Source organism: Agelaius phoeniceus, chromosome 9 (genome assembly GCF_051311805.1).
Source record: "Agelaius phoeniceus isolate bAgePho1 chromosome 9, bAgePho1.hap1, whole genome shotgun sequence".
NCBI classification, from domain to species: domain Eukaryota; kingdom Metazoa; phylum Chordata; class Aves; order Passeriformes; family Icteridae; genus Agelaius; species Agelaius phoeniceus.
The window spans coordinates 11,371,334-11,390,765 of record NC_135273.1 but is presented as its reverse complement, the minus strand read 5'-3'; the positions used below and the strand labels follow the sequence as shown (position 1 = coordinate 11,390,765).

Genomic DNA, 19,432 nt, shown 5'->3' with positions numbered 1-19,432 from the left:
GACAGAGAGATACCACTAATTACTTTTGAAAACCAAAACAGCCTTGGCTTTATGATATTAGTGCAATTTATTATCAGTCAAATCAGAGTAGGATAATGAGAAATGAAACCAAATCTTAAAACACCTTCCCACATCTCTCCTTTCTCCACAGGCTCAATTTGACTCCTGAATTCTCTGTCTCCTCCTTTGCCAGCAGTGCAGGGAGACAGGGAATGGGGGTTGTGATCAGTTCATCACATGTTGTCTCTTCCAATGCTTCCTCCTCAGGGGGAAGAAGCCTCCCACTCTTCCCCTGCTCACGGGAGGGAATCCCTCCCATGGGAGACAGTTTTCCATTGATTTCTTCAATGTGGGCCCTTCCCATGGGGTGCTCCAGGGTGTATCCCTTGCACAGCCACATTCAGTCATCATTTTCAGCAGGAATTATGCCATGTTTTCAGGCTGGTTAGCATAGCTTGCCAGCTTGTGGCTGCAGCTTGCTTACAGACTCACAGCATGGACAGGGCAATGCTGGATGTCCTCACTCTGACCTGAGCAGTGTTGCTCTCTGAGAGATAAATGGATTTGTGCTCATAAAAGCAAAGGCTGGCCCTGAATCTGAACAATATGGATTGTTTGAAGAAGCATCTGCATCTTTGGTTTATTTTCAATTTGAGGTTGGGTTTTGTACAGCAAATCTAGCAGCTGAGCTGGCTGTGTGTGCACAGTGCTGCATTCTACTGCGCTAATTCTGCTACTGCCGACTGTGGTCTGCTGAGGAGTCCATGCAGTGCAGTTCAATGGAAGAATATTTCAGGAAACATTTACTGAAATGAGAAAAACCTCTGCCTGTAGGAGGCAACGCTCACAGGATTTGGGCCTTAGCAGGACAGGCAAACTGGCAGCACCACGCCTGTATCAAGGAGCAGGGCTGTTGCTGCTTGGTGGATAAATCAGGTGCACGTTGTGATCCTGAGTTAATCTCACCCTGATTTTGTCATTTGTTTTGCCTCCTACAGCCCCTCATCACCTTGGAGAGCAGCATCTCGTACATGTTCACTGTGGAAGGGATGAACACTGTCACCGTGCAGGTTGCTGGGGGCAGCAGCCTCATCCAGGACACCAAGGAGATCGCAGTGCATGGTACCCTCAGCCTTCTGCAATCACATCCCAGGGGGTGAAGGGCAGACAGTCATTGCTGATCCAGAATGAGCTCTAGGAACTTGATAATGCCTGGAGGAACCTCTGATGACAGAGTAGCTCAGATGTGTCATGATGACAAAATACAGAAGTGAATAGAATGGGGCAGCTAACCAAAATTACAACCTCAGCATTAATAAGGTGGCTGGTGTCACCTGTGCCTGTTGATGTGTCTGTACACCCAGACAGGGAACTGCCAGAAATAAAAAACACTTGAACCAGGCTGCCTTCCTTCATCTTCCCAGCTGTGGAAAGAAATAGTCACAGTGCATCATTAAGGTGTTCTGAATGCAACTGGTGTCTCTGTCAGTGACTGTAGAAATGACAGGGGTCAGGAGGGCTCTGGAAAAGAGGACAGAAATGACTCTGTTGTTGGTATCACTGCCCATTTTTCCTGTCACAGCTGGAGGTTTGAGTTTGAGCCCACTGGACTTGCCCATGGGTAATGTTTGATGTGTTCTTGCCATATCTGCATGTCACAGGCTTTAAAAAGCACCCTTCAGCAGACAACAGAGCCCTGTTTGGGGCTTGATAAATCCTGGGTGAAAGGGCTCTCTCAGCAGCTTTGACCAGGACTTCTAGAATAACTTCCACCCTGGCCTGGTCTTTGTTTTCCTTATCCAGTTTTTGGCATTCAGCATTTGAGAACAAGCTTTTGTTTGGACTTCAAGTTTTATTGAGAAATCTGGGTTTCAAATAACTTGGGCTACTTTGAAGCTTAGCACTGTGTAGTTGCACTGTATGTGTCTTATTTCAGTAATTAAATACAAATAAATGTCCCACTGTATACTCAGATTTAACAGCAGCTAAATTGATGTTTATTGATATTCTGGCCATGAAATGCAATAGTCTTTAATAATTTGTTAATGTGATTTAGTAATAACTTGACTTGCTATTATCAAATATTAGGAACCTTCTACTCCATAATTCTGAGCACTGGAAAATGCAGTGTTTACTCGTAAATTTCCATCCTTCCACTAGTTTCTGGAATAAACCTGAATCAAATATGTTTAAGAGTGATACCCACAGGTGATCTTGATCTTTAGCCCCAGTAGGTCCCACAGAGAGCTCCTCACTCTGGTTTTAAACACCTTGGAAGAAATGTTGCCATTCTGTTTAGAAGATCCAGAGTTTTGGGTTCTATTACAAAACAATTAACCCATTTGGATCCAGTCCAAATAGTCCTATCCAGTGCTGTGCTGCAGACTGACCTGCTCTAAGGAAGGAGTCCTTCCAGCCCCTCAGTCGGGGATGAGTTCAAGTCTGAATACATAAACAAGTGATGCCTTCAGCAAACATGTCCTCTGATAAACTTGTATGCTAATCTATGTCCTGAGTCAAGTGATTATGGGTCCAGGCCATAATCTAGGCTCTGGTGTTATCAGTGGAGGAGATTTATTCAGCTATATCCTTAATTTGAGATTAATAGAAAAGAATTTGCTCAAAAAATAAAGTGGACATGGTACTAAGGGGTCAAAAGTGAAAGACTTTATATATCTGACTTTGGGTTAAATCTTCAGAACATCAGAGACTTTCCCTGTCCTCTTTGATACTTGTTTTATTTAAAAATATATTGGACCATCTAAAGAGAAAGAACAGTTCTTACAAAAGTTGTCACATAAATGATGTGCTGGCACATCCCTGCTTTTCTATGGATTTCCTCATTTATACTCTGGCAGGTTTATCTTGATCTAAAACTAGTGCCTTCTTCCAAATGATTAATGGTACTTATTTGAAGTGTCTGGAGATCAGTTGCTTCAAGGTGAGGCACAGAACATCTCCAAAATCAGAAAGAAGAATCTTTTACACTGAGAAGTTTCATAAGAGTGTGGTTCCCATCCTGGATCCAAGTGGGATCTTTGCCTCCCACTGGCCCAAATCCCTTGTGCACAGCTGCCATAAGGACTCCAGACTTTGTCTTTGGTGAGACCAGCAGGGGGGGTTGGAATTGGAGAAAAGTTAAAATCATTCTCTATTTTAAGACTAGGAAGCTTTTCTTCCTCCCAGCAATCATTCAGTCAGGACAGAACTTCAAAGTGTTTTGTCAATAGCCATTGCTTGATGAGGCAGTCATTACCCCCACTAGGTTCTCCTTTGTTGGGGAATTAGCCACTCCTGGTTTCCCTCCAGAAGGGTAAACAGAAAACATAACTTACAGCAATTGTTCACTCTGCAATTTTACAGACAGGCCTTCCAAATTTCAGCCAGGTGCTGCCTTATTTGCTGGTCAACCTTCTTGTGAGCAGAATCTGAAGAAGTTGAGTGGCAAAATTACAAAGCCCAGAGGCTTCACGAGGATCCTCTCACTTCTCTCAGTTTCTCTGGGCAAAGCCAGAAATTGGCAACAGATCAAAACATCCTTTATAAGTACCACTATAAGCATTCTTTTCTTGAGAGCTCTCTGCCCTGCTTAGTGTTAGCCAGCCTTTTTTTTCCTTCAGCCTTTTCTCACTCTCTTGCTTTAAGATAGTTATGGTCCTCCTGTTGTCTTCTGCACCCTTGTCTGTACCCTAAACACTGCCCATTTAACCTTCTCATAAATACTTTTTCTATTCCAGAGTATTTCCAATCTCAGCTCCTGTCATTTTCTCCCAACTTGGATTACCATAACCCTGACATCCCTGAATGGAGACAAGATGTTGGCAAAGTCATCAAGAGAGCATTAGCACAGGTGAGCATCTGTTTCCTTGTCTGTACTAACATTTACTAGGCTGTTAAAACATGCACTTTTTTGACATGCTAGCTTAAAAGAATGGGTAAGCACAGCAGTGATGGCACTGTCATTAAAAATCAATAAAAACCTTTTTAATATGCTGGATCCTTTTACAGAGCCAATCTGTATTGCTGATTTTGTGGAAATATTACAATTGCTTTTTTAATATTTCTGTGTGCTTTTCAGCTTTTAATATCTCTAAGGATTTTGCAAATTCTAGATTATAATACTATCATCATTATCCTTATTTTTCCAAGTTGATATGACAGTATGTACTCTTTTCTATTCCAAACATTTGGTTAGTGTTAGTGAGTGTTGTTAAACAGCTGATCCACTTCATCCCAGAAGACACACATTGTAGTATTCTGGATACATGAGGAAGATATTTTTATCTTTTCCTGATAGTCAGGAGTTTCACATGCAGTTAAGTGTAGCAACTGGTGAACATTTTGAAGCTCTACTCCCTTTCCAACTGGGGCAAAAAATGAGGATTCAAAAGGAAAATAAACTTACCTTTAAAATACAGGATAAAGAGAAACTTCTGTAGTTGGAAGGTACTGTATCTTCCTTTGGGATTAATTAGAATATGTTAACTAGTACTCATATTCTTTCAGGAAAGGGGACAGAATAACTTATTATATCAAATAGTCAGGGACTTTAGTTTTGTGTGAAATTAGGAGCTAGATTTAGACAAGCTTTTGTGGGTTTGGCATTCTGCCAAAAATGTATCTCATTGGGGTTTTTTTGCTTTAGCTACAGCTGTTAGAAATGGAGGCTGATTATTTTTACTGGGAAAGTACATTCCTGCTCAGCTTTTGTCATCTGCAGCCCACTCAAAATTCACAGGTTGTAAGAGTTTCCTTGGTTGTTTTTCCATCCTGAAAAAATGCTAAGTTTATTTTTTTAAACTATTTTTCCCTTTTGCTATAGTAAAAGAGTCAAGCTTGCAAGATAAAAAAAAAATTAATCAGCTTGTAACTGTGAATGGTTACAGAACATTAGAAGTGTGGTAGAAGTGGTTGCTTGTGTAGCCCACCAGGAATGGGCTGCCCCCTTGGTACATTTCAGCTCTGCAGTGAGGCCATGGGGTTTGATGGAGCCAATGAACCTTATGTAGCAGAGCATTTCTGAGGGAGGGAGGCTTCCTGCCCTGCTGAGGATGCATGGCTTGGGGTTGGGAAGGGAGGGAAGCAGCCTCAGTGGGCAGGTCTTGCTGAAGGCAGCTCAGCAAAGTGAGCAGCTCCCAGCACAGCCCTCCTGGTCGCCCCCAGGAGTGAATTCTCCCTCTGGGGACACTGCTGTTCATGTATGGCCAATGTGGATCCCTGTAACCTGATAGCAGAAGGTGATTGCAGGCACTTTTCTTGATATTGTCCCTGTTAGCTGCACATTTACCAGTGGTTTCTCTGAGACAGACTCTCTGGGTCTGACTTTGGGTCAGTTATTCTTTTGTAGCAAGGAGGACTACGAGGAACATTCAGATCTGGAGACGTGCTAGGTTTGGACTTTGGGTTGAGATCTTTGGGCCCAGGGGTGTTGTCAAGCTTACATTCACTTCTAGAAAGGAAGTAGATTGCATCTCTGGCAGAAGCTCAGTTTCTGACCCACCAAATAGGTAAAACAGCTCATTAGGACCACAACAGCTACAGTGGAACTGGAAAATAACTGGAAAATAATAAATTTGATGGGAACGCCATTTCTCAAAGTCAATGGAAACATACGTAACAAAATAGCAGCTAGAGACCTCTTTTTACTTTTCTTCTAGGTGACTGGTATTCCTGATGAGCAGATCCTGGTAGCTCTGTTCCCTGGGCTGCCTACTTCTGCTGAACTCTTCATACTGCCCCACAAAAACACAACAGAGAGGAGGAAAAGCAGTGAGGCTGATCTGGAGCAAGTAAGGAGAGAAGGATTCATGGCACATTTATTCCTGTCATATTGTTTGCAGATGGGCCCCTGAAGCTGCACAGCACTGGAAGTACTTAACAATAAGTGTGGTGGAAATGGATGCATCTGGGACTGTGGCAGCATAGTTTATGGCATTAAAGAAAATGATTTTCAGAGGAAAACCAGGATTTTCCAATACCTCACTGAGATATGTCACAGTCTACCACTAGCAGAGATTCTTCCTAAATCAGTGGAGTGTCCTTTTTACAGTAGTTACGACCAAAGGAACCTTGAATATGTACTCCCTCTACTCCCTGGAGGAATGCTAATAAAGGGAGGCCAAAGCAGCAAGATAATATACTGAGGTTTACTAAAAATAAATCAGACACTTCAGCTCATAGATCACCACAACAAGACCTCTTTTTTTTTTTTTATTCTGCAGCACTGAACGGTCTGTGCAAACTATATTTGGAAGTTACAATATCCATCCATTTAGATAAATAGGTAATTACAGTGATGTATTGCAACAGTGATATGCAGGCAAGGAAAGAACAACAGCACTAGGCTGCTGGAGCTCTCATGTTAGAATTACCAAGTGATTAAATCAGCTCTATAAAGGCAAAGGAGTGAAGTACTGCTGGAAAGGCTGCTTGGCTCTAGCTAATGTTCTTGTATGCAGTATTTTTACAGTGTGCAAACTATGTGTGAGCCCATTGCCAAGTAACTCTTGTAAGTTTGGATCAAACATTAAATTATTCAGAGGACTGGTGAATTCAGTGGAAGTTCTTGTCACCCACTGAGTAAAGTCAGTCCCTGCAGAGTAGTTCCTTTGTCCTAGGAAGTTATCAAAGCTGGTCTCTTAAATTTATGGTGGTCAGTGTGCAGAAAAGATGCATTGAGGTGGGAAGGATTGAAAGGCTTTTTGGAGGGATGTTCTTGGAGTAATTTCTGTCCTGTCCAGTAGGGTCTACCAGTATTAAAACTTCTGAACAAGCTGTTGTGTCAGTATTTCATGTATCAGTGTTATGCTGACATCTCAATTAGTTTTCTGACTAATTGACTATGAGGCCTAAAGCTCTAGTGCTCTAATTTTAGTTGACAGTCTACTCAGTTGTACTTTGGCACTTGCTGCCTTCTGCTTGAGGAGCTCTGCCTGGAGAGTCGGTCATTAGAACTACTCATTAGCTGTGCCCTGTCCATCAGAACTACTCTATGGAGATCAGGCATTAACAAACTGAGGCTCTGGGGTGATGTGCTGAGTATGTGCTCTGGGGCAACCAAATAACACTCCAGAGCTGGGTTGCTGATCTCCCAGTGCAGCAATTACAGCATATCCAGTCCAAGGGCCCCTTTTCTAAGTGAAGGACAAATATGGAAAATTTTCCATTGACCTTAACTGGATTGTCTCATTCCCCAACAGCCTATTTAAATAGAAGCTAACTGACAGAATCATTGGGAAGAAAGAAATGGAGGTCTGGACTGCCTAATTTAGTTTCATTATCCACCAGTGAAAGGCCAGTATATCAGTGATTTCCAAATGCATTTGATTGAACTCAAAAGATATTAGGGAAGGTGAATAGCTCATAGCCCCCAGAAAAGAAACACAAAATTGCAAACCTTCTAGGCTTGCTTCCCAGGAGAGATATAATAACATGCAATGAGAGTCTCAGAAGTTCTGTCAGGGAGGCTTACATGCAGTGACACCCAGTTCCACCCAAAGCACACAAAGTGCATTTCTCTTCACTTCCTTGGGCCCTGCTGAAGCCAGTGAGAGATGTCAGCCACTATTCATGGGCTTTGTGTATTCCTGAATGTTCTCCAGACTTTGCAATCTTCTATACTGTAACTGTTGTATCTCTTCTTATTTCATCAGGTGGTAGAAATCCTTTTTAATGCTCTCAACCAGAATCTGGTCCAGTTTGAACTGAAGCCTGGCGTTGAAGTGGTTGTGTATGTCACTCAGTTAACATTAGGTGAGTGTGGAGTCAAAGGCACAGCTGTGGCTCTCCTGAGGCTTCAGACAACTCCAGGAGAATCAGTCTACATCAGAGCACTCACAGTTTGGCAAGTGGCACTGGGCTATGTGCCAACTGAGACATTTTGGTAGAAGCAGGAAGTGTTAAAACCAACCCATCAGGGGCATCTTCATGCTCCAGTTTGTACAAGTATAAAAAGTACCTTGTAAGAGTTCCCTGTGGCTTAATTAACAAGTGCATTGGTGTTTTTCAAGTGTTTTAGAAAACCAGGTGAATGGTGTTCTATTAAGTCCCTATTGAGCACCTGTGGAATTCAGTGGGTTATTACTGAGTTTCATGGATGTTAGATCAAATCCTTATAGCAAAGTGCTTTTTACTGTTATGACTAGCTAGGAGGCTTTAAAGAGGCAAAGCATTCAGGAAAAGACTGAGGTCTCTTACAGGGAATATGTGCCTGATTACTGACTTCCAAAAATTAGAACTTAAATTTCAACACTACCTATCTCCATTTTTGCACAAAGTAACAGAGAGTCCACTTAAGCTTTGTCAATGCCTTTACTTCAAACCAACCTAGTGTGAAGGTCTCAGCTATTGACGAAATAGTGATGGTTACAAAGAAGGGGATGGATTTATTTTTGCCCTTACTTTTTATGACTATCCTTGCAATTGTCTGAAATGTGGGATCTTGGGCAAGTGCCCTTGCTGATAGCCTCTCTGAAAGATTGGGATTCATACCCCACAATAACACACTTCAGCTTCTTCTCAGAGAGCCAAGAGCTGGGCTAAATCAAGGCTCATGACCTTTCCTACAGGTAGGTAATGCCTTTTTACCTTCACTCTCTAACTGCTCCTTCGGAATGTGAGTCTGATCCTAATAGGAGTAGCCTGAAATGGATTAATTTGCAAAACTGGGAATGTGATACAATGTCTGAGGTCTCCAGGTGGCTGGAATTCTCAAGAATCTGGCTTGGTTCTAGCAAGGCACTGCATTTAAATTATGTTTTGCAGCTATTTTTTCCCCCTTTCCAGTGCAGGTGCTGCATTTGTTTCATGACCATTTCCATAGTATTTTGACTTGGATGAAGTGACAGTCTTTCCCACAAAAGAGTCAGAAGTATTAGCAGCAGAATACTGGCAGGATCAGACTGTTAGGTGTGGAAATTTGACAGTGAAATCAGAACTGGCTCTATTTGCATGACTTTGCCCCTATCTTCAGGGTGATGGAAAAAGAATAGAGAATACTAAACCACCAAAGCCAAATATTTATGCAAAATGAGAAACACTCAGCTGCTACTTATAATCATTTGTGCATCATTAGAGACTTCTCATCAGACACTTGATCTCAGCACAGTGCTCAGGCCATTAAGATGTGCTCTGATGAGCTCTTGGAATAGCTGCATAAACAAGGTATAGGAATATATTGTATTTAGCCAGCCAAAATGTCAAGGATCAAATTCTCCAAAATATTATAATGTATTGTGTGATTGGATTCAGGATTATGGCTTTGGGCTCCTCCACATTATGAAACTAACTCAATTTAAAAGTCTCTAAGGTCCTGTACAAGGATGGACCTTGAGGCTTGTCACAAGGGTAGATCCCTGTCGTAGGTGAGATAGAGGAATATCCTTGGAAGATGGGAGTTGTGCTGTTCATTGATGCTCTAAGGTATCTTCTCTGAAGGGGAACAGATATGTATTAAGCCATGCTTCATAAAATTCATTTCCACTCTAGTACCTGGAAAAACCTGAAAAGTAATAGCCCAGAGTGTTAATACAGGAGTGATTGGGCATTCAGCTGAGCGTGGCTTGCTGTGCCTTTTCACTCAGGGATGTTAGACTGCACTGTCTTGAAAAAGGGCCTTGACTTCTGAAGGATGAGAGAACCAATTTGTTTCCTACTGATTGGTCTTGCCAAAACCAGCATGCACCATACAGTAGTGATAAAGCAGATGTGACAGAGTTGAGCTCAACTCTTGGTACTTAATGTGTTTCCTTGTAATATTCCTCAAGTGTGATGCTTTGCCTTTCCTCCTGCAGCACCACTTGTGGATTCCAGCTCGGGTCACAGCAGTTCAGCGATGCTGATGTTGTTGTCAGTGGTGTTTGTGGGCTTGGCTGTTTTTTTAATCTACAAATTCAAGAGGTAAGTTGGAAAACTTTGGGGTGGGAGGAAGAGACTCTGGGTGGTTTACAGGAAACCTGTGCAGAGCTGTGCCTGAATTGCAAATGAAGGGTGAACTGTGCTGGGCATCAGGCTTAGATGAATGTAGCTCCCTGTTTCTGATACTTAGGAAATCATCTACTGCTGTTTCATCACAAAGCTGGTGCTCCAAAACTTCACCAAGAGCTCAGAAATCATCTTCTGCTTCAGCAGATGTATTTAAACCACAAACAAGAAATGGGAACCTTTGTGCTCACTGAGATACACAAAGCAAGCTTAGTCAAAAACCACATGATGGATGACTTCACACAGTCTATACCCACCTGCCCTGCTGCCTTAGTGCAGCAGCATCTCATTTGTGTCTTTTAAAGTGAATAGGTTAATCTTGCAGAGGAGCAGGTGTGTTTGTGTTAAAAGTGGGAGACTCAAAGCCAGAAAAATTTGTGTCAAGCACCAAAATGCCTTTGGGAATATGTGCTGAGATTTACCTTGACAGATGTTAATACAAACCTTTTGCTTCCAGACAGCAGGCAGGACCAGGTCTGGCCAGTGGCACTTGGCTGCTGCAAGCTGTGAACCAAAATATGTGATAAGAATGGCCTGTTTGCTGAAGGCCTGCTTTATGAAGATATATTTTAGGCAGATGGAGCTCCTTAGGAGGAACTTTGCATTCAGTACAGTGCTTACAGTATAAAATGGTCTGTGTGCCTAGACCCTGACCAGTGGCAAAATATTGTGTTAGAAACATAAGCCAAGTCTTGCTTAAAATTAAATAAATAAAACTTTCTGGACATAGTAGTTTCTCTAAATGAAAAACTAGAGCTTTTCCTGTCCAGATTCCAGCTAAATGTTGCTTTCTCCAGCTTTTCTGCTCCCAGCATAAGGCTAGTATTCTCTAAGGATGTTAGTGGGATGCAAACAATATTCAAAATTAAATTATATGATAAAACAGGCATCTATCCTAATCTCCAGGTTTAAAGTTTCCCTCCTTGCTAACATCTTGCATTAACCATTGTCCTAATCCGTGAGTGGCACTCCTTGTAGTGCTTGATCCTGTGCACATGCTAACTGTTATCAAGCTCCCACTGATTTCAGTGGCCCAGGACAATTTCCAGAGAAAGCATTTGTGTGACTCTGCTCAGAGGCAGATTTCAAGGCCTTCAGCACGACCTCATTTTGCAGCCTGAAATCCCCTCTCTGCTTCTGTGAGGTGACTACAGCTTCCCAGGAGAATGGGATTTGTTTAAGGCACCAATTTAATAGTGTGCTGGGGAGGCAGCTGATGATTCCTCTCATACACAGATGTAAGATGAGGAAGGCAAAATCTTCCTGGGAGATGTGACAAGCTGTAGGTACAGCCCTGTGTAAGACATGCTTTTCCTTGTGTCTTGGTGAGATGGTTTCCTAGGTTTGGCCTGATGTCCTTGGCCCTGTGGTCAGCAGTTACCATTGCTGTGGTTACCAGTAGTAGTTAAAGAAGGGTCTTTATATTCCAGCTACCAGAAAACAGTGAGAGCTTGTTAATGCACTTTGCTCTGGCACTCTCTGGGTCATTTTCTGCTACTACAGCTCATAAAACTGACTCTTGTACTACTTAAGCACCCTGAGCTTTGAGTACAGCAGCCATCAGCCTTCTATTATGCTCTAGGGCTATGGAGACCATGCCTTGTTAAAATCTGTCTGAAAGTTGATTATATGACAAATTTGGAGTAAAGAGGAAGGTGGTCAAAGCATCAATTTTGCTTAGTCCAAAAGCTTATTAACTGGCTGTCTCCTCTTATCTCTCTGTCCCAAAGGGGAAAAACACAGATCAAATTGACAAAGTTTAGGATAAGTCATATACACAGAGTGTTCTCAACTTAATTTTTCAGAACAGAAAGTAACTTTTCAGCTCTGTCTGAAACCCCTGGCTCACTGGAGCAGAAATGAGAGCATGCAATGATTCTTAATGGAAAAAAGGGGAGCAAACCCAAAAGCTTTCCTGTGGCTCTGAGTGATGCAGAAGTCCATTAGCCACGTGTACTTTGATTAATGGTGGTCCCAGCCTGAATACAGAATTTCTGCCTACAGGGAAAGGTTATGGGAGAGCATAGGCTGACATGATTTTTTAATTCTACAAATTCATAGATTTGGTGCTTTGCTGGTTTGCACACAGACTTCTTATTACGAGTCCATCAATTTATAGACTCAGCAGGCATGTTAAGCACTGCTGCCAGAGAGATGCTTATTGAGGAGGTCCCAGTGGAAAAGGAAGGAAGAAGGGAAAAGTATGGAAATAATCTGCAAAAATGTTTCTTTTCTGGGAGATTGAGCATATATCAGTCAATACTGTGTGTGTAGGAGTGCTGAGCAGTGGTGGGGCTGTGGGGCAGTCCAGGTGTCTGTCCTGGGACAGCAGGGCAGGACTGTGGGCTTGTGTGTGCTCAGAGTGATGTGCTTGTGGCCACCTGTGTTGTGCTGGGAGGCACAGCAGGATTAGGATTTGGGTATGCATTCACATATGTACAGGGATCCCAGTTTCTTTTTTCCCTAACTCTCTGAAGTATCCTGGCTCTCAGCCTCACAATTCTAAAGAGCTTTTCCCACCTTTCCACGCAAAGTTCAGAGACTCAGAGGTGATCACTGCTCTGCTATTGCACAGTTTGGAAGTAGAACTAAGTCTTCCACTATCTCCAGGCATGTTCTCCTGTCTCTATACACCTCCAGACAAGTTCTGGGCACCTAGATTCTATGGGAATGCATTAGTTCTCACTCATTTCCTGTGGAGTTCCCAAATCTTCTCGTGGCATATACGGCATATTTAAACATTAGAAGGTAGGAGAAAGGGAGAAGATCATGAATTTTGTCATCTGCTGCTAAACATCCCAAATATGTCCTGGCTTGATGCTGGTTAAGAACAGAATGCTAAATCAAGCCAATAGCACAGGTTGGTTGAGGCCAGAGCTTCACTGGAGTAAAATCAGCATAGATCTCTTGAATTCATGAGAGCTGAGGCAATTTCCACTGTTTTTAGTCTCTGACATATCCAACAGCACATAGATCAGCATAAAGATATGGCATTTTATGTTACTTCTTTTGAACAAGTTTTCTTTCTCTCCCACTCCTGTGTGCTTTAAGGAACTCAAAATATTCTCCAAACTTTCCTTTTTGGAGCAGTGTGAACTGCATGGCACGAAGACTTTCTAAGAGCATTAGGAAAAACAGTCAACTTCCAACAGGCAATGCAGATAATCCTGCAAACCCCACGATACTTAACACATTCCTTTTCAGCTCTCTCATTTAAACTTGCATTCCTCCAGGGATTACTTCCTGTCTGTCTAGGCCTGTATAATCTGTCTACCTGACTGACTCTCAAGGATATAATTCTAGCAGGCCAAGGTAACTTTGCCTGGGAGAAGGAGGAAGAAATAATCCCTTCACTTCCTTGGCTTCCTGAGCAACAAGGAAAAATAAGTCCCTGCAAACTTGCATGATCCATAGCATGACAAACTGGTTTTTGCAATGGAATGGTAACAAATAGGCTTTGGATGGGTGTTATGAGGTCCAAATCCTTCCTGACTCTGAGGCAGGAGCAATTCTTTATAACTCTTTCAGATGTGACAATTTCTTCTGAGTCAGTGTGGGCCTGTCAGCAGCAACAAGCCCAGCAGTTTTTTTGCTCAGTTGATACTAGTGCCAAATTGATTTTTACTTTTGGTTTCCAATGCAACTCTGATCATATAATAAATACTGAGAGAGTTGACAATTGCAGCTGATTGTCCTTAGTTAATTGCTGCTGTCTGAGCTGAGTGCAGTGTCCACTGTGTGCACGATTTAAAAGGGCAGAACACTGAAGTTTGCAGCTGAGGGAGGCTTTTTTGCCCATGATGTGAAAACAATGGCCTGAGATTTGGAGTACCTTTGGCTGTTATTGGAATTAGTGGATACTGAGGGCACTTTTAGAGATGAACCTCTGGGTGGTACTTTCACCATTCTGAGAGCTCATACTTTGCATCACTGCCAGTGCTGCATTTCTGGGATTGGTCTCAGTTTAGTTTGTCTCATTAATAAATGACATTCTGAGGATCCCTGTGTTATAAACCACAACCTCTCATTTTCCTTTCCTGTGCAGGAAAATCCCTTGGATTAACATCTATGCCCAAGTTCAGCATGACAAGGAGCAGGAAATGATTGGCTCTGTCAGCCAAAGTGAAAATGCCCCCAAAATCACCCTGAGTGAGTTCACAGACCCTGAGGAGCTGATGGACAAAGAGCTGGACACACGAGTGATGGGTGAGAGACAACCCTCAGCTGCGTTCTGTTTCACAGTCTGGGTGAAGATTTTGGTCTTTTGGGTATTAGGAGAGGCAGTGCCTGTGACCCTGGGTACAAGTAGAGCCCTGGGGTGCTGGGATAGGGAGTAAATCTCTCTCAGCAGCAGGATAATGGAGTTTCTCTTATAGATTTTCAGCTATTCCCAGGGTAGGAACCTGACTCCAGCAGGAGGTATAAAGTTAGTAATGGCTGTGGCTCACACCTATTCCTGCTCATGACCCTGCCTCTCTTGTGGAAGAGTGCCAAATTCCCTGTGCTCTCAGAAGAACCAGCTGAGCCAGGCTCACACTGTTGGTGTGCTGTGATTACAAGCAAATATGTCCCTAATAGCTTAATGAGTTTACTGCTGGTCAGCTGACCTGTAGCAATTGAGTTTTCTGCATGCTCCCTGCTTATTGCAAATACATAAAAAAATGTGCATTTTTCTGTCTCTACACTTACACTACCACATCCTAAAGAGTGAGAAGCAATACAGACCAAGCTGTTGAAGCCACTGCACTGATTCTCTTCTCCATTTTCTCCTCCACAGGAAGCATCTCAACAATTGCCAACAGTGAAAGCACAAAGGAAATCCCCAACTGCACTAGTGTTTAATACTGAGAATCCACTTGGTCTACAGCATTTCTGAATTTTTATTTGTAATTATTATTGTTATAATTATTATTATTATTATGAAAAAAGAAAGAGTTATATGTCATTATTATCATTTGGGAGGGAATGGGGTGGGCTTTTTGTGTTTACCAGGGCTGCATTCATAAATAGCAGAGGTTCTTCATATTTAGGGAATACACATCAGATTAGAAATAAAAAGCAAAGAATGAGTCAAGTGTGCAATGAGATTTGAATGCCAGCTTCCTGTTACATACAGAATGGGAATTAAATATTCAAATCCAACAGATAGGTGTCGTACCTTAGGCAACATGTTGTAAGTCAATTGTCCCTTTTCAGCCCTTTTCAGAATAAGTCATGAATCAGCTGCTTCATCCTGCCAGAGGGTTCAGACTGGGTTGTTGGACCAGGCTCTGCAACATGCCAACATCCCTCGCTTTCCAGTGACATGCATGTCTCAGCTTTTTGCAGGATCTTGCCTCCTTTAATTGCTTTTAATTTCAGTCACCCTCTGGCACTGTTGACTGCTGAGAAAGGAAAAGACAAAATCAGAGCAAACCCACACGTCAGTGTTCCTTGGACCACAGACTGGCTGGAGGGGACAGCACCACAAGCAGAGGAGGAGCGAGCCTGAGTTTATGAATGCAGCCCGGCCCCTGTGCATGTGAATAGCGAGGATGCCGAAGGCCTACTGTAGATATTTACAATGTACATAGCTTTTTATTTCTTGGGAAATAATTTAATGTTTAGTAAAAGAAGATATGTTTAAAAGAAAACCTGAACCACACACACACACACGTGCACGCCCACGTGCACACACACACACACACACACCACGTACAGCCAGCCAAACAGGGACCCTGGTGAGCACTTGAGTCACACTTTGGTTCCAAGTGTGTTCCAGTTGTCTGTCATATTTCAATCTGACACTGCTCTCTATAAAGAGAGTAGTTTATTTCTCTATGTATAACTGCAAGCCTTTTTTTACATATATGTATATATATATATGGTGTCATTTCCTGTGATGGAGCAGAAAAAGATATTAGCAGCCAGACTATGAGCCTGTCATAAATATTTTAATGATGTTTATCATCTCTTCATCCTTGTCACTGTTGCCCACTTCTGAGAATGATCTTAGTGGCATCTGTTAGTGAAAATGAGGAAAAGAATCCTGAGATATTATCACCATCTCTGTGTAGGTAAATATCAGTGGCCTTGCCATACCCAGCACAACCTCAGCTCAGCAGTGGGGCAGGTTGCAGTAGCTTTATTCCCAGGGGGAAGTCATGCTTTTTGCAGCTCAGCTGATGAAGTGAAGTGCCATTTAGGATGTGTAAGAGTAGTAAATTTTGGCTGAACATGATGCATGCGATTAGGGACTGCTCTTTGGAGAGGGCAGTGGAGGGTCAGACCTGCATTAATGAGCTGTGAAAGGTCCTTTCTTGTGAGTGCTGCAGAATGGCAGCTCCCAGCTCAGAGTGGAGATTTCTGCATGGTGGGTTGGTGTTTTCTGATGAGAACAGGGAGGTTAATGAAGAAAAGGTATTGAAAAAGCTCTTTAGAAATTTTTTACTACACTGAACTGAGGATATCCCTATGAAGAGGTGGAGTTTTGGGGCAAGAGGTTGACTTAGTGGTGAGTTACTTTTTATCCATTTTTCTTGAGTTGATGATGTCAAAAATGAACCTTATTCTGCAGAGTATTGGCTTGTAGGACCCAGCAGGAGGAAAGGAAGATTGGGGGGCATGTTTGGGAAGATGTTTTAGTCTTTGTGTGGTAACCAGAGGCAGAAATAACAGCAGATGACAATGTTTGTTATAATTTCTAGGATCTGGGTACAGGACTTCAATTGCCTTGAATACACCTGGGCTGAAATGAGGAGATGGCTGGAATTTGGGTGTTACTTGCTATCCCCTGCATTGCAACAGGCCAGTGGGCAACAAATCAGCCTCAGCCTCATGTGTTCACTCTGTTAGTGGGCTGGAATGTCTTTCAGAGGTTAAAATCCTGGTGGCTCTGCAGGTGGAGAGAAAACTGGTTAAACACAATTTTGCAAAACTCAGGAAGTGTTTCAAGATTAAAATTGTAAACCTGAAAAATAAGGAAAAACTATTTCTTGAGAAGTACTAAAACTAAATCTTCTCAGGTTTTTTTCAGTCAGTTTTGTGGATTTTTTTTTCTGTTGATTTAAAAATATTTATCTTCTGTTTTCCCCCTCACTTTCCTGCTCTGGGTTCTAATACAAGGTGAAGAGCAATGGCTGTGTTATTCTATTTAACCTTGGTTTCCATCCATCACAAGTGCATAAACTGTTGCATTACTGTCTCTGTTCTACTGAAACTCCACAGTAGTTTACAGTAATGGCCCAGTCTGATGATAAGACTGTTAGCACAAGGCCATAGCTTCCCATTTAGGTGGAGGTGGGAGGGATGTACATAAACAATGGTCCCGTGGGCTTTGAGCTGAAGTGTGGGCTGATCTCAGTCTTTGCTGATCATTAGGATTTGAGGTTCTGCTGTGGTGAGCTGCTGCAGAGGGCTGAATGTAAAATACTCATTATTTTCGGTATTAACTTTTTTCTTTATAAACCATGAGGCAAAGTGATGATTTTCATTGTTGTTTGGAATTTTATAGGTTTTTCATGGGCTTCATCTCATGCTGTTTTAAGAAGAAAGGCAGAGGATTACAGTTTTCACAATTTTTTCCTTAATTTCTTTTCACAATTTTTTTACATTTTATTCCTTTACACTTTTAAAATTGCTGTTAAATGTCTCAAATGGGAGAAAGTAAGAAGGAAAAATTGGGAGTAAGCTGTTGAAAAAAATGGAAAAAAATTCACTTCTCAAAAAGAAATTTAATCTCAGTGAAGGCTGAGAAATTTCTGAATGACAGTTTTGGAGAAACATCTGTCTAGAAAGTAATTTTCCATCCAAAATGATCCTAAAGTATCCTACAAAGCAATCAAGAAAAATCCATGAAGCCAAAACTGCCATGTCAGAAAAGCCTGACTGATTCTTACGTTTGCTCAAACTTCCTCTTCCATAGGACTTGGTGGGTGTCACTGCCTCTCAGTGCAGTTTGTCACACCTGTCAGGACAGGCTCCAGGCACGTCCCCAGGGTGTGCATGGCACCACATTTACCAGGTCATTCCTGCTCCTTTAGGGCACAGCGATGGCTGATGGCAGCTGGAGAAAGCTTGGGTTCATCACTGAAATCTGCTCCTTTAGAATCCAAAAAGAGGGATTACTGCACTCCTGTCTGTCCATGGGACCTCTGCAGGGTTTGGGCTGGGCAGCCAGCCCTCTTCACCATTTTGAAAGGGCTGAGCTGCAGTGTTAGCACAGACTGGAGTATTGGCCACTTTTATTTGTCTTGCTGGAAAATAACAACTTGGGGTTGTCGTTAGGGTTTTTCCCCCTGCAGGTTTTACCCCTGAGGGAAATGTACTGGAAGCTGTAGATTGTTATTTACCTGAGTAATGAGGGCAATAGGCAATGGCATCAATGGAACATAAATTGTTCCCACACTGTAATTATATAAAAAGAGGAAATGAAAGAGAGAGAGGCAGAGAGCAAGAGACTGGGTGAGTGCCCTCTATCACTGCCAGCCTTTCCCCCATGATGGATTAGCTGTAATTGAGGAATAATGAGATCTGGAGACTAGATGCAGCTTCTGGTTCTGTGTGGCTGACAGTCTGCTCTAAAATGAACCTTTGTTTAGTTTAACCAGTACTCAAGAACCCCAGCCCTAAACCTGGAAGGATCAGAGGTGAGACCAGAGTGGCAGGGGGCTAGAGAATGTTTCAGACACAGTTGCCATCAATGAGAGCCTGTGTAGGAAGTGTGCATTTTCTTTTGGACTAAACTTTGGTTTCACAGATGTACAAAGATGTCCTGATGTCCTGTTCTCCTCCCTTCCCCTTCAGTCAGCTCCCACACCTATTCCAGGTCTAATGAACCAAACCAGAATCCTCACATTCTTTCTGATGATGTTGGACAGTGCATTAAACCCAAACCACCACCGTGGTTTCAAAGGATTAAATGAGACAGACAATTGCAATACCTGTATTGAACACAGTAATACAACTGCATGAGTCATATATATACATATATATATACTGTTCTTGGTTTTATTGTTCCATTTGAATATTTCTACTGTAAAAAAAGGCAGTGGTTTTGAAATTGTTGAAAATAAATGTATTTTTGTACATCAGAGTTACCCCTGGCTGCTTTTTCAATCCTTGTTCTTTTTAGATTTCCTTTTGGCAAAGTCTTCTTTCTCTTCTGAATTTCCCTTGCCATATCTATCCCTCCAACTCTGTTATTCAGGGTCATGCAGGCACATGGAGTGTCAACAGAGAAATGTTCTAAGGCAAGACTTTTAAGATAAAACAGAAAACAGCTACCTCTCCTTCCTTCTTAGTGCTCCTCTCAAAAAATAATTATCTTCTTACCTTTCCATTCTACAGGCTGATTCTCTTTGGAGCCTTGGAGGTGAATAGGAGGGGAGAACACTCTGCTTGTACAAGCACAACCCCATAAATCCCATGCTCTCACCTGTCTGATTTTAGCTTGTAAGAGACTGTAAAATGC

General features: G+C 42.3%; 1 protein-coding gene across 1 annotated transcript in view; it reads left to right on the top strand.

The window, feature by feature from the left end:
* SORCS3 (sortilin related VPS10 domain containing receptor 3) overlaps window positions 1-19,058 on the top strand; it is a 266,927-nt gene extending 247,869 nt beyond the window's left edge. Inside the window, exons 21-27 of the mRNA XM_054637549.2 lie at window positions 999-1,122; window positions 3,738-3,850; window positions 5,658-5,789; window positions 7,653-7,752; window positions 9,792-9,897; window positions 14,027-14,187; window positions 14,759-19,058. Coding sequence (XP_054493524.2) covers window positions 999-1,122; window positions 3,738-3,850; window positions 5,658-5,789; window positions 7,653-7,752; window positions 9,792-9,897; window positions 14,027-14,187; window positions 14,759-14,823 — 801 coding nt within the window. The 3' untranslated portion in view covers window positions 14,824-19,058. The remainder of the gene's footprint in view (window positions 1-998; window positions 1,123-3,737; window positions 3,851-5,657; window positions 5,790-7,652; window positions 7,753-9,791; window positions 9,898-14,026; window positions 14,188-14,758) is intronic.
* Window positions 19,059-19,432: the final 374 nt, after the last annotated feature.